Source organism: Rhipicephalus microplus, chromosome 3 (genome assembly GCF_043290135.1).
Source record: "Rhipicephalus microplus isolate Deutch F79 chromosome 3, USDA_Rmic, whole genome shotgun sequence".
Taxonomy (NCBI): Eukaryota; Metazoa; Arthropoda; class Arachnida; order Ixodida; family Ixodidae; genus Rhipicephalus; species Rhipicephalus microplus.
In genome coordinates, this window is record NC_134702.1 from 32,700,051 (window position 1) to 32,715,710 (window position 15,660).

Here is a 15,660-nt window from a genome sequence, read left to right on the forward strand (position 1 = left end):
GGAATCAAGCGGCTGGATGACTTTTTCAGCATCGATCAGTGCACGTAGGCCTGTACACGCGCTGTCCGCAAGGCCGCGCTGCACTTGCTGTAGATAGTACGTGTACAGCTTTAGGCTAGAAAAAAGGTACATCGTGCATTTCGCGGGCCAAAACAAGGAGAGTTCCTATTTGTGGAGAGTGGTTGGACAGCATGTTTTTAATACGGCCATGCAAAATTTTTGCTGTTATAACTCTTGACTTCTCCTGCGTCATGAACCCTTCCCTTTAGTTAGCATTAACTTAAAAAAAAAAAAAATGGCGCATTCCTTACACGAGTAAATACAGCAAAACAATGAAATCCATGATGTCACTAGAAACTTCAGCAGGAAATAAAAAAGCAATAGCTTAAATATTGATTTTTATTTGTCTATTATTGAATCTATGGCAGTGAAATTAATCATGCTGGAGTTTTCAGAGTATAATTCATCCGTGTAAAGTAAACGACTTTCACTAAAGTGTCCCTTGTGGGGTCTCACAATAGGGCACCACACACTAAGAGCGAACGGACACAGCAGACGCAGTCGAATAAAACTAGAACAAAACAATTATTGAACTACTTCCACATGAACGGTATCGTCAACCGAATCAAATATGTCATTAGTCCATGTTAAAACAACCTTATACAATATTGCAATACACTCAATCAACATAATCAACAAACGCAAGGTAACGCGACTGTGGCGTCATCAACAATCGACTCACCACGAGGAACCCACGGGAGACGAATGTGCTGCCACCCAGCCTCACCGCAAGGCATCACTTCTAGCGCTACCTAGCGCTGACCATGATGATGATGATGATGAACTCATGCGAGCACAACGGCACCTACCGCTTGATGGTTGTCAACACTAAATGTGGCCTATTCGCGAGACGCGTGTGCGCCACGAGGGGCAAACAACTTTAGAGAGGGATCATAGCACCCCCATAGCCTCTATCCCGACTTGCCTGCATCTGTTGAGAGTTCCCCCTTTTGCCAACATCGACAGGGTCGCCATCCTCATTGCATGTCAGGTGGTTGATGCCGAGAAGGCACTGGACGTAGCGCTGCAGCACATACCACAGCATCTCACCGTAGAAGGGATACCGGAACTTGATAGGCACCTGCAATGTTGAGCAAGCAGACACTCATCTGCTCGTGAACCTTGCCCAAGACGTTAACGAGGCACTTTCGCTTGGCCATGTTGCAAAGGTTTTCGTACTGAGGAAGGCAAGAAAATTTCAAGTCTGGCTGCTTCCCACATTCAATGCTCCCTTACTCTCTTTCGACCACGTCTGAACTGCCCGAGTAGCGGTGATCTTAGAGAAAACTAAAACTTGGATTGTTTAGTTCCAGGACATGCATACAGCGGTGGTCGAAAGTGCGACAGTGAAATGTCGTGGAGGGCTACCAAAGCTGGAGCTCACTGTCCCTCAAGGTTTTAGTGCAATAAACTTATGTGCAGTTCGAACTTCGCTAATGCTTCTTTCTTTAAAAGTAGGGGGTGTGTGAATATTTGAACTTTCTAATCATTACAATAGTGTTTGCTATTTAGTTTGATTGCCATTAGAATTACTAGTATCCAAAGCATCTTGACTTTCAGAAAGTAAATGTAACGGTACAATTTTCTAAAAAAGCATTCGGACTGAAATTCAACTCGAAACGGCTACAGCCAATAACATCTGACAACCAACAATGCAAGCCCTACTACTCACATGCGTCGCATCTTCAATCTGGCAGATCTGCAACTGCTTTTCAATTCCATAGCTGTGGAGAAAGTTTCCGCCAAACACCAGTGCATCCATGGGAGTGTAAACAGCATGAATCCATCCTGTTAGACATCAACAAAAACGGAAACAAAAACATTGATACAACTTCAACTTCATGGTGATGAATTACAAGCAACCCTCGATAAAAGACATCTAGAAATCAAAACACAGATTAACTGGTTAGAAAACCCCGAGAGATTAAAGGAAAATGAGCTACGCAAATATGTGCATGGCAAACAAGCATTACAGCCAAACCTGCATAAACCGAACTCGCAAAAAGCAGGAATTGGGTCGATATTTCACATAATTTGATAAACTAGGAATGAACTTTTCGTAATTTCCTTGTGCAGGCTGGCTTCATGGCAATACACACACACACACACACACACACACACACACACACACACACACACACACACACACACACACACACACACACACACACACAGATGCACATACATAAATCTATATTTTCCTGCAGTAGGTAGATGCAGGAGCATGTAATTACAGTGGTTGGTTATATGTAAAAAAATATAGCAGCAATGTAAACAGCGTATCACATAAAAGGCTACTCTTTACTTTCTGAATACATGCACAGCAGTGCATATATCAGCTTGAAACATAACTTCTGATTGCATTTTCTTTTACTGCAATAGCAGTTGCATAGAAACTCCATGCGCATTTTCGCCCTCGGCATCATTGTCTATTCCCTATAAAGTCTCCCTCGCACAAACATGCACGAGGAGGTGGGTGGGACCAAGTACGTCTAGCAGAAAGGAAGTACAGTAGAATCTCGATAATATGAATTCAAAGGGAGCGTGTAAAATATTCGTATCAGCCCGAATTTGTATGAACCACAAACAACTTAAAGCTTGACTAACAAACCCAGCCTGTAATTTTTGAATGTCAGAATTTTCATGTCAGAACGTGTCCAGTCTGTATCGGAGAAATAACGTAATGGCAAGTTTAGTTTGCAACAACTTTTCTTCCCAGCAGTGTGAAAGCTACAGAACCAAACTGCATGACTCCTTTAGGGCCAAAAGAAAATAATAATAATGAATTTTACTGACAATATCCTCGTTGGCTTTGCTGAAGTAAATGCAGCTTTAATTATTACGAGATTCCAACAATTGTAGAAAATCTCAAGAAAAAAAAAAACGCAGCATATGTACGAAGTGATGACGCGTAAGCGAAGCTTTGGGCATGCATTACCCCCGTACATTGCCCACTCGTTCATGCAAAGATGTGACAACACGTGTGTACAGTATATACAAAGTTGTTTATTAATCACAACATGCATGCGCTGTTCAGATGTATATATGGATATTCATATACTAGATATCCATGTGGATATGGATTCCGATATATGAATAAAAATATTCATTTAACCCATATGGACATTTATATCCATATGGGTCATACGAGTATTCATATGGATATCTTTAACGCGTCATGCTGACAGACAGGGAACATGGCTTGACCCTACTTTTCTTTCCATTTCTTAGACAGCACCACGTTTTCAGCAAACCCATTTTCCGAAGTAACCATGGCTTCCATGACGCAGTGGGTCAGTGTGCAACCACAAATATGTCTTTTGGTTTTCGAAAAAAAGTTACAATATAATCTCGATACGAATTCGAAGGGAGCATGCAAAATATTCGTATCATCCAGAATTCATCCAGAATACAGCTCGTCATGAAGATGAACAAGAACTTTATTGGGATCAACTACTACTTGCTGAAAAAAAGTTCATTATGTTCTTTTGAACTTCCCCGCCTTCACCGCCTCTCAATAAAGAGCCACGGTTTTTCACTTATGGTGCTGGCGATATTATGCGCAATCACACTTTGCCTCAAAGGCAGCGAAAGCAGCAAAACTTATTGGAAGTTCACTCCCTTTGCCGTCTAATCAGCCAGCAAAGTGGAAATGAAAAAAAAAAAAAACAGTCCTGGAGAGTTCACACTCAAAAATTCAAGCTAAAACGCCACAGCTGCCGCAAAACCACGTTCTCGCCGTTGAAAATGTTCACACTCGCCGCTTGAGAATTTATTCCTGATCATTAAAATCCGCACAGAGATCTAGTTATGCATTCAAAGCACTGAAAAGAAACAGCTTACACCTTTACAAACGTTGCTTCGGGAAATGCCGTATTTACTCGAATCTAGGCCAAACCCGATTTCAAGCTGACCCCCAAAAGTCTGAAGACCAGAAAAAAAAAAAAAAAAAAAACTTATCTCGAATGAAGGCCATACCAAACAGAGGAAACAGTTCAAAAAAGAAAACAGTTATTGGACATGAAGATGAAACACAAGGAGTTGGTTCACGATGCAAGTAACTTGAGAAACATAAAGCCCTTAGTCCTGTTGAGTGCGTTTCTTTGTCGTAGTTCCCCCCCCCCCCCCCACAGCTTCTAGTTACAGTCGAATCTCATTGATTTGAACACACTTAAAAGGAGACACTGGTCCATAAACTTTTTTTAATTTCAGTATTTTTAGCTAAAATTTTGATTATATGTATTTTTCACAGCTGAAAACAAATATGCAATCAGTTTTTTTGCTATCCCTTTCAGATTTTCAAACATTGACTGTTACATAAACTTACATTCTGCCCAGCACTTTGACACCTTCTTCATAAAATACTGCTACAAATTAGATATGACAGATTCTGTGAAAGCCAATAAGTGCAACAAAATCACAATTTTATTTTTAGCTTCATTGGCAGCAGAGTTATGACCTTAGCAAGTATAATTATGAAAAATTTGAAATTGTTGCTTAGTTTTGTTGGTAATTAAATTGCTGTTATGAATAAAAATACCTCATTTTTTGTAATACTGCACTAATCTATGTATACGCTTTTAAATGCTGCAAGAATGATCAAAATCCAACTGTTGCATCAAAATATATTGTGGGCAATGGCTTAGGATGAGATGAAAAATGTTGTGAGAAAAGAAAAAAAAAAGTTTAAGAACATTGATTGATTTGATTGATTTGTGGGGTTTAACGTCCCAAAACCACCATATGATTATGAGAGACGCCGTAGTGGAGGGCTCCGGAAATTTAGACCACCTGGGGTTCTTTAACGTGCACCCAAATCTGAGCACACAGGCCTACAACATTTCCGCCTCCATCGGAAATGCAGCCGCCGTAGCCGGGATTTGAACCCGCGCCCTGCGGGTCAGCAGCCGAGTACCTTAGCCACTAGACCACCACGGCGGGGAAAGTTTAAGAACATGCCGAGCATTTATTTTTGGGGGGGAGACGCCAGTCATAAAAAATTTTTTTTTCGATTTTGAGTATTTAGAGCTGAAAATAATATGAGATGTGCATGGTTCACAGCCTAAAACAAATATGCGATAAGTTTTCTGCTGTCCCTTCCTCATTTTAATATATTGACTGTTCCATAAACGTACATTCTGCCCACTGTTTATACAGCTTCCTCATAAAATATTGCTGCAAATTAGATATGGCAGTGTTCTGTAAACATGTGCAATCGAAGCATGTATAGAAGCACATGAACTTATAGGAGAATAACTTTTCCATTCTAAGACTACATCCTGTCTCACACTCTACTTTTCTAATCATCTAGGAGAACACAAGTTCATATTTTGCACTCATGAATATTTGGTCGACGTTTGATTCGAGTGTATGTGCTTTTTCCTTTCAGGCGGAATCTGAAAGTCATAACATGTGGGGTTGGTGTAAGACTTCATGATATTGATACATAACAGCCGTTAAACATAGCTGCATGAAAGAGGACGAAGTGAGTTGCGTTTTATGCTGGACTGTCGTCATCTTGCTCGTCGAGTTCTGTGCGTTCTAAATAGATTATTAAAGAATTTACTCATAACATAATTGGTGGAGGTGGATGACCCCCGTACCTCGATGCAGACACGCAGCGGTCGCACCATCGGCGACCTTTCGACTGCTGGTACTTCCTCTACGCTGCCCTCATCAGTCCAAGCCACCACCTACGTCACACTTCCGCACCTCCAGGATCCAAGCACTTTCTCCGGTGATGGTACGATCGATCTTGACACTTGGCTGAATTGGTGTGAGCGCGTCAGTGCTACTCACCACTGGGATCCCACGCTCATGCTCGCCAACATACTTTTCTACCTGGACGGCACTCCCCGAACAAGGTTTGAAAGCCACGAAGCCGACATAACGAGCTGAGATCTCTTGAAAGAAAAGATACACGACCTGTTTGGCGATTTATCTGGTCTTCAGCTCGCTGCGAAGAAGACTCTTGCCACACGAGCCCAGTCTTCTACAGAATCTTACGTGTCCTACATTCTTGACGTCTTGGCCCATTGTTCCAAGGCCGACCAGTGCATGTCAGAAGACGAAAAGGTTAACCACGTCTTGAAAGGCATTGCCGATGATGCTTTCAACCGGCTGGTTTTTAACAACATCTCAAGCATCAACACCATCCCTAAAGAACGCCGACGTCTCGAACAAGCTAAAGCCCGCCGCGTAGCCCCGAGCATCGTGCGCCTTCCGAACACAGCGGCCACTTCTTCGTGTGACGACGCCTTCCACCAGGCCCCTCGATGTGATAACCTCACACGTATCATTCGTCGAGAGGTCGAGGCAGCACAACCGGTAGCCACGCCATTACCGACGCCTGCGCCTTCCCCGACCATGATCTCTTTGATACAAGCCGTCGTTCGTCAAGAGCTATCGAATGTCGGCCTACATCCCGTTCCTGCCGTATACTCTGCTGACCCTGCTTATCGTCCCCCTTCTGCTCCTCCCATACCACGCAATCCATCCGAATGGCGTACCCTTGATGACAGGCCCATATGTTTCAACTGTCGACGCGTTGGTCATATCGCACGGCACTGCCACAGCCACTGGCTCCACCGTCCCATTATGCACCTCAGCATCACGCCATTTCTGTCCGCCAGTCTTCCCCATCACTTTCTCCATCAACACCGACCACATTTTCCGCTCCTGCAGCACTTCTGAGCAGACCTCGCTACGACCAGTCATCGTCCCCTGTTCGTCGTCAGTCCCGGTCGCCCCCACAACGCCGTGCTGCCTCCCCGACCTATTCGCAGCACCTCTGACCGGAAAACTAGGCCGTGCAGCTTCTGGAGGTGGAGCTGCGTTGACAACCTTCGTAAGAAATCCTTGATTGACGTTAACGACGAACCGGAACCTTTTGGACGCTACTGTCGACAATGTTCGTGTCAGTGCATTGATAGATACTGGCGCGCATGTGTCCATTATGAGTGCTAACCTTCTGCGCCAACTTAAAAAGTTGTCACGCCTGCTTTCAACCGAGCTGTACGAGTCGCCGATGAAGGAACTGCCGCAACTCTTGGCATGTGCTCTGCGCGAGTGTCTATTGGGGAGAGAAGCACTGTCATTCTTTTCGCCGTTATCGAACATTGCCCTCATGAACTCATTCTTGGTATGGATTTTCTAGCCACGCACTCTGCCCTCATAGATTGTTCAGCTGGCTCTCTCCATCTCGATTTACCTCTATTTTCCGACCCGACCAGCCTACCACAAACCAGCCTCTGCTGCATTGATTTCACGTGCCTCCCACCTAACTCTGTCACATGTCGATTTATCCTCCACGCCGCCCGATGGTGATTACATGGTGGCCCCGATTCCTGCCGTGATGCTTACACATGGGGTGCTGTACCACATATGATTCTGACAATTACGATAAACCGCACCTTCCTTCCACTGGTGAACTTCTCACTCACCACCCAAGTTCTACCACAGGGTATCTCCCTGGCCAAAATTACCGCTCTCCAAGATGACCATGTCGAGCCCTTCAGAGTTGACGATTGCTGCAGCTCAGTCAGTAGTTCCACTCCATCACGTTCTTGGGGCGCTGACATCGAGCGTATGGTGTCATCAGACCTCATGTCTGAGCAAGCTGCAGCGCTTTGCCACGTTCTTGAGGGCTACCGCAGCATTTTCGACTTTGCCAGCAACTCTTTAGGCCAAACAACCATTGTCACTCATCGCATAAATACTGGTCATGCAACTCCCATTCACGACGCCCCTACCGTGTCTCTGCGTCGAAGCGTGCAATATTACATCAAGTCGGCAAAATGCTTGCGAAAAACATTATCGAGCCTTCACGCAGCCCCTGGGCTTCTCCAGTCGTCCTTGTTAAAAAGAAGGATGGAACATGACGCTTTTGTGTCGATTACCGTCACCTCAATAAAATTAGAAAGAAAGAAGTTTATCCTTTACCTCGCATCGACGGCCCCCTCGACTGCCTGTACGGTGGTACTTATTTTTCAACTATTGATCTTCGGTCAGGACACTGGCAGATAGTTGTCGGCGAGATGGAACACGAGAAGACCGCATTCATCACTCCTGATGGCCTTTATCAGTTCAAGGTGATGTCCTTTGGTCTCTGCAATGCGCCAGCCACATTTGAAAGAATGATGGACTCATTGCTCCCAAGAGTTGAAATGGTCCACCTGCTTGTGTTACCTTGACGATGTTATTGTCTTTTCGCCCACATTCGACTCGCATCTCGATCGTCTGTCAGCTATTCTGGACGTTTTTCGTTGAGCCGGACTCCAGCTTAATGCCTCCAAGTGCCACTATGCTCGTCGTCAAATTTCCGTGCTCGGTCACCTTGTTGATGCCCAAGGCGTGCGTCCAGACCCAGAGAAAATTCGCGCAGTCACGAACTTTCCCGTTCCTAGGACCACAAAGATTGTCCACAGTTTTGTGGGGTTGTGCTCATATTTCAGACGCTTTGTTAAGGACTTTGCGACCATTGCACGCCCCCTCACAGACCTCTTGAAGAAAGACGCCTCGTTTATCTGGGGCCATGACCAAGCGTCATCGTTTTCCCAACTTACGACACTGCTTACAACACCACCAATCTTGGCTCACTTTGATCCATTAGCCCCAACCGAGTTCACACGGACACCAGTGGACACGGCATAGGAGCTGTGCTATTGCAGCAACAACGGGGGACACGACCGTGTTATAGCCAACGCAAGTCGACTGCCATCTCCAGCCGAGCGCAACTATTCTATCACGAAGCGCGAGTGCCTCGACCTTGTATGGGCAGTCGCCAAGTTTCGTCCATACCTGTACGGGCGCTCATTCCGTGTTGTCATGAATCATCACGCGCTCCGCTGGCTAGCCTCCCTTAAGGACCCCACAGGACGTCTCGCTCGCTGGGCCCTAAGCCTTCAAGAATACACGTTCTCTGTAACGTATAAAACAGGGCGATTACATCAAGATGCGGATTGTTTATTCTGCTACCCTGTTGACGAAGCAACCGATACCGACGCTATCACGGACGTTTTTTCTGCGTCGCAGCTGTTGAACATTGGCGAAGAGCAACGTCGGGATGCTTCTTAACGAGCCATGATTGACAAACTGGAGTCAACGCCTCGCAACCAGTCACTACGAATGTTTTTGGTGAAAGACAGGATCCTATATCGCCGTAATCTTGATTCCTTCAGATCCGACTTACTTCCTGTCATCCCAGCGCACCTGCGTTCCACTGTCCTGCATCAACTTCATGACGCTCCCATGACGGGCCTTTTGGGCGTTTCTCGCACATATGATCGGGTACGACGTCGGTTTTTTTGGCTTGGACTTGCCCGCTCTGTTAGACGCTGTGTCGCTGCTTGTGAGCCCTGTCAGCGTCGCAAAACGTCTGCCCTATCGGCCGGCTACCTTAAGCCGATCGACGTTCCCACTGAACCTTTCTTTCGAGTTGGTTTCGACCTGTCGGGCCCTTTTCCACTCTTCACAGTTGGAAATAAGTGGAGTACTGTTGCCACAGACAACGCGATGCGGTACGCAATCACACGAGCACTCCCGACCAGTTGCGCTACCGACGTTGCGGACTTTCTGCTGTACGACATAATATTAGTGCACGGTGCTCCCTGCCAACTTCTCACCGACTGTGGCCGCACGTTCTTATCAGCTGTCATTCGTGAAATCCTGAGGTCTTGCCATACCAAGCATAAATTTACTACTTCGTACCATCCCTAGTCAAATGGCCTCACGGAGCGCCTCAACAGGACGCTAATCGACATGCTTGCCAAATACGTTGCGCCAGACCACGAGGATTAGGGCATTCATTTGCCGTACGTGACGTTCGCCTACAATTCATCTCTTCACAACACTGCCGGCTATTCGCCCTTCTATCTCCTATATGGCCGGGACCCAACTCTACCCTTAGACACTTTGCTACCTGCGGCCACTGAATATGCCGGGGAAGCCATTGCCCGCGCCGACCTCGCGCGCCAAGTCGTCCATAACCATCTACAGGCTTCGCAGGCGCACCAACAACAGCTCTACAATTCTCACCATAGGGACGTGCACTTTTCCCCGAATTCTCTCGTGCTCCTCTGGTCTCCTACTCGGCGTGTGGGACTGTCTGAAAACTGTTATCGCCCTACACTGGACCATTCCGTATCGTTCGCCAAGTGACAGACGTCTCGTACGAGATTGTTCCAACCGATCCAACAAAGTCGTGGTCAGCTCCGAGCGACACTGTTCACGTGGCTCGGCTAAAGCCCTATTACCCCCCTTCGACATCATCTGCGTAAATTTAGCACCGGAACAGTGCTTCTACGGCCGGGGGTTATGATGCATAACAGCCGCTAAACACGGCTGCATGAAAGAGAAGGACGAAGTGAGTTGCGTTTGATGCTGGACTGGCGCCATCTTGATCGTCGAGTTCTGTGCGTTCTAAATAGATTATTAAAGAAGTTACTCGTAACAATATAACCAAGGTTTTTAATCTATATGGGGATTTTGCCAGAACCAAACCAAACTGATTTGACATCAGTTGAGCCTACATATAACGGACCCACTTGAAACGAACTTTCGTTTAAAATGAACAATATCCGCCTGACCGTGAAAATATACATTGGTTCAATGGCACAAAATCGCACTTACAACGATCGTCACCGAGCGCCACTGATCGCTTACAGCGAACGGGGTCGGCGCTCAGCCGACTTCCCCGGAAACTACTTTCGACCACCCATCAGGCATCGGCGAGGTGCCCATACATACTTGTAGTTAAGGGGGGGCGCGGCAAGTAAAGTGCCGATTTTGGTCAAAATATGCGATTTTCTGATTTATTTTTTTTCGTAATCTTCAGACCTTCAACTTCCTTGTTCTAAAATATTACAGCGAAACGTGCGCTACAAATCCCGCAAATAGTGTTTTTGCCGAGGCTAGTCGCCGAAAAGTGCGAAAAAAAAGCCCCTGAAACGGTGTTGTTCACGCCGCACAAACGCGCCAAGTTGTTGACCGTGGGCCGCCATTTTGGTAGCTTTGGAAAGAGGAGAAAGCCGGCTTCCCGATGGTCGCGGTCTCGTATTTCGCCGAGTGAAAATAAAAGCGCGAGGAGCAAGTAAAAAAACGAAAACGAAGAACGGCAATTGGCTGCGCGGGTCACGTGGTAGCAGGCGCGACCTCTTACTGGTCAAAGCTGCGCCGCGCACCTTGGCAACCTTGGAAGCGCGAGCGCATCTGCGGCCGCCGAGTCGAGAATCATCCGGCGTGCGCTTCGTTTTTTGCCAGTTGGCTGTTTTTGTGATAGTTCGCGTGCTTTTTTTACCAAGCTTTGTTTACATCGGTGGTCTCTTCTGAGTGCTTGCTCATACTGCGGTGCTATGTTGTCGCAAAAAAAGTTCCGGAGCGTCCACAAGTACGGCAAGCGTCGGAAAGCTTGGAACAAAGGGCAGACGACTGCGGCTGCCGTCCCAGTCGCAGTTCCGGACGGAGCATGCTCTTCAAGCGTCACGGAGCCTCTACTCAGACCCTTCGCTGATTGTTGTGAGGCCGAGAGTGTGGAAGGTGCCACATCGTCGTATGTCAGACCGCCGGATGCCGTCGACCGTGATGGACGCTCTCGCGAACCCGATTGCGGTGGCACCGCGTCGGCAGCCGTTGCAACTCCGGGCGTGCGCGCGTCGAACATTCTATCGCGAGTTTCGGCCCAGATTCCGAGCAGTGAAGAAATCGCGCAGCGGGCGCAGACAAGGCGGGATGTTTTGGATGCCGTAGCATCGAAATCCGCTTCAAAGCGGAAGCTCGAGCTTCTGAACGAAGGCTGCGACGAAAATGACGGCGGTAAGGACTCCACATTCTTCATTGTAAATAAGAAGATGCTGAACGGTCTGCTTTCGTCAGTAAAGTGCAACAAGTGCGACGAAGGGTCGATACGCCTCGAGACTACGCACTGCCTTGGACTCGCGGCGAGGATGGAACTTTTTTGTGACAATTGTGGCATAGTGAACAGTGCGTGGTCGTCCCCGAGGTGCTCCGGGCAACAAAAAACGAACCCCTTTGAGGTAAACGTGCGTGCTTTGAGGGCTGTGCAGTCAGTTGGCAGAAAACAATCTGCCATAAATGACATTTTTTCTGCGATGGACATTTCGCATCGAGCACTGCACCACAAGTCCTACCAGAGACTGCAAAGGAAGTACAGCCACCCTGCCACCACATCAGCTGCCACCCGCATTGAAGCAGAAAGTGCACAGAAGGTGCATGACATTTACAAGGACCTAGGAGGAGTGCCAGGCAACATTGACGTCATTTACGACGGCACGTGGATGACGAGGGGGCACAGAAGTCATATTGGCGTGGGCTGTGTAATCGAGCTGTACACAGGCTTGGTCTTGGACCACTGTGTCCTGTCCAACTACTGCCAAGGCTGTGCTGTTGGTCCCAAGCCTGGTGACGACAACTATGAGGAGTGGCTTGAGAAACACAAGCCACAGTGCCAAAAGAACACCGATGCTAATGCAGGCCAAATGGAAGTAGAAGCAGCGAGGATCATGTTTGAAAGATCGTTTACCAAGTACAAGCTTCGATACATCAATGTGCTCTGCGACGGTGACAGCCGTACGTACCTTGCCCTCACGCAAGACAAGGTGTATGGCTACATGTTGATTAAGAAACAGGAGTGTGTGAACCATGTGAAAAAAAGAATGGGCACTTCCTTGCGCAACCTTCTTGATGAGCACAAATCCAAAGGCCGAGGACTGAGCATGGGTGGCAAAGGCCGGCTGACGCAGGGCCTTATAAAGAAGTTGACGAATTATTATGGCTGGGCCATTAAGAGCCACCCCAACGATGTTCCTGGCATGGAGAGGGCCAGCATGGCCACTTATTACCATGTAACATCCACAGACCAGGATCCACACCACGACCTGTGCCCAAGTGGGACTGACTCCTGGTGCCCGCACAATCAGGCATTGGCCAAGGGAGAGCCGCTGCCGCCTCACAAACATAAACTGCCCCCTCACGTGCGAGTGGCACTGCTGCCAATCTACAAGCGCCTCTCGAACAAAGAGCTCCTTGAAAGGTGTGCGCAGGGAAAAACCCAGAACGCTGTGGAGAGTATGAACAGCCTCATTTGGTCACTCCAGTCCAAGAGCCAGTTCGCCTCCCTTCGAAGTGTGGAAAGTGCAGTTGCAGATGCAGTCTGCCGTTTCAATGGTGGCTGCAAGAGTGCGCTGCAAGAGATCACTGCTCAACTGGGCTTCAATCCAGGAGACTGCTCTTTGCGGCGAGCAGCCGAAAAGGATGCCAAAAGGGTGAAGAGGGCTCAAAAGACGCATTGTTCCACGACAAAGAAGCGCAAAACTGGGTTGCGCTCTACAGAGGCCAAGGCCACAGCATCTCAGGATTACTGCCCAGGAGGATTCTGAGTGTTTTAGGCATGTTGTGAACTTCCAAACAAGAGTGAACTTTCAAAGTCAGTTTTCTCAACTCTTGATTTTCGCCTATGTGCCTTCGCTAGAACATCTGTCATTTTTTAACAAAGACTGATAGAGTCGTTCCGTTTTTTGCACTAGGCTCAGGAGGCCTTTAGCAGTGCAATAAAGCTTTATCTCTCTTCTTACTCATCATTTAAAATTTTTAGAACACATTTTATAATTACTGCGATGTGTGCGCAAAACAACATCCATGTTTTGGAAATTTTATTTATGGTTACAAGAACTAGAAAAATCAACTAATAGCTTCTTTGCACAAGTTGATGCTTTGGGAACATAATAATATGAAAAAATAATTTCATTTAGCAATAATTATCTCTTTAAGTGCGAAGAGCATTAATTAGTATAATTATGCTTGTAACTCAAAAAGTACAAGAGGTATTTGAAAACGGTTTTCATATTTGGAATCCTCACAATCATCCACATACACACACCAAATTTCATCACAAACAGTACATTAATAAAAAAATTAGTTTTACTTGCCACGTCCCCCCTTAAGGGGGGGCGCGGCAAGTAAAGTGCCGATTTTGGTCAAAATATGCGATTTTCTGATTTATTTTTTTTCGTAATCTTCAGACCTTCAACTTCCTTGTTCTAAAATATTACAGCGAAACGTGCGCTACAAATCCCGCAAATAGTGTTTTTGCCGAGGCTAGTCGCCGAAAAGTGCGAAAAAAAAGCCCCTGAAACGGTGTTGTTCACGCCGCACAAACGCGCCAAGTTGTTGACCGTGGGCCGCCATTTTGGTAGCTTTGGAAAGAGGAGAGAGCCGGCTTCCCGATGGTCGCGGTCTCGTATTTCGCCGAGTGAAAATAAAAGCGCGAGGAGCAAGTAAAAAAACGAAAACGAAGAACGGCAATTGGCTGCGCGGGTCACGTGGTAGCAGGCGCGACCTCTTACTGGTCAAAGCTGCGCCGCGCACCTTGGCAACCTTGGAAGCGCGAGCGCATCTGCGGCCGCCGTGTCGAGAATCATCCGGCGTGCGCTTCGTTTTTTGCCAGTTTGCTGTTTTTGTGATAGTTCGCGTGCTTTTTTTACCAAGCTTTGTTTACATCGGTGGTCTCTTCTGAGTGCTTGCTCATACTGCGGTGCTATGTTGTCGCAAAAAAAGTTCCGGAGCGTCCACAAGTACGGCAAGCGTCGGAAAGCTTGGAACAAAGGGCAGACGACTGCGGCTGCCGTCCCAGTCGCAGTTCCGGACGGAGCATGCTCTTCAAGCGTCACGGAGCCTCTACTCAGACCCTTCGCTGATTGTTGTGAGGCCGAGAGTGTGGAAGGTGCCACATCGTCGTATGTCAGACCGCCGGATGCCGTCGACCGTGATGGACGCTCTCGCGAACCCGATTGCGGTGGCACCGCGTCGGCAGCCGTTGCAACTCCGGGCGTGCGCGCGTCGAACATTCTATCGCGAGTTTCGGCCCAGATTCCGAGCAGTGAAGAAATCGCGCAGCGGGCGCAGACAAGGCGGGATGTTTTGGATGCCGTAGCATCGAAGTCCGCTTCAAAGCGGAAGCTCGAGCTTCTGAACGAAGGCTGCGACGAAAATGACGGCGGTAAGGACTCCACATTCTTCATTGTAAATAAGAAGATGCTGAATGGTCTGCTTTCGTCAGTAAAGTGCAACAAGTGCGACGAAGGGTCGATACGCCTCGAGACTACGCACTGCCTTGGACTCGCGGCGAGGATGGAACTTTTTTGTGACAATTGTGGCATAGTGAACAGTGCGTGGTCGTCCCCGAGGTGCTCCGGGCAACAAAAAACGAACCCCTTTGAGGTAAACGTGCGTGCTTTGAGGGCTGTGCAGTCAGTTGGCAGAAAACAATCTGCCATAAATGACATTTTTTCTGCGATGGACATTTCGCATCGAGCACTGCACCACAAGTCCTACCAGAGACTGTAAAGGAAGTACAGCCACCCTGCCACCACATCAGCTGCCACCCGCATTGAAGCAGAAAGTGCACAGAAGGTGCATGACATTTACAAGGACCTAGGAGGAGTGCCAGGCAACATTGACGTCATTTACGACGGCACGTGGATGACGAGGGGGCACAGAAGTCATATTGGCGTGGGCTGTGTAATCGAGTTGTACACAGGCTTGGTCTTGGACCACTGTGTCCTGTCCAACTACTGCCAAGGCTGT

At 47.5% G+C, this 15,660-nt stretch overlaps 1 protein-coding gene across 4 annotated transcripts in view; it reads right to left on the minus strand.

Moving 5' to 3' along the window:
* The window catches only part of Kdm2 (Lysine demethylase 2), a 90,248-nt gene that overhangs the window by 46,959 nt on the left and 27,629 nt on the right, over positions 1-15,660 (minus strand). For all 4 annotated transcript variants that reach the window (XM_075889205.1, XM_075889201.1, XM_075889203.1 and 1 more), the window contains exons 9-10: positions 1,733-1,848; positions 986-1,141 (exon numbers count right to left, since the gene is read on the minus strand). In XM_075889205.1, coding sequence (XP_075745320.1) covers positions 986-1,141; positions 1,733-1,848 — 272 coding nt within the window. The remainder of the gene's footprint in view (positions 1-985; positions 1,142-1,732; positions 1,849-15,660) is intronic.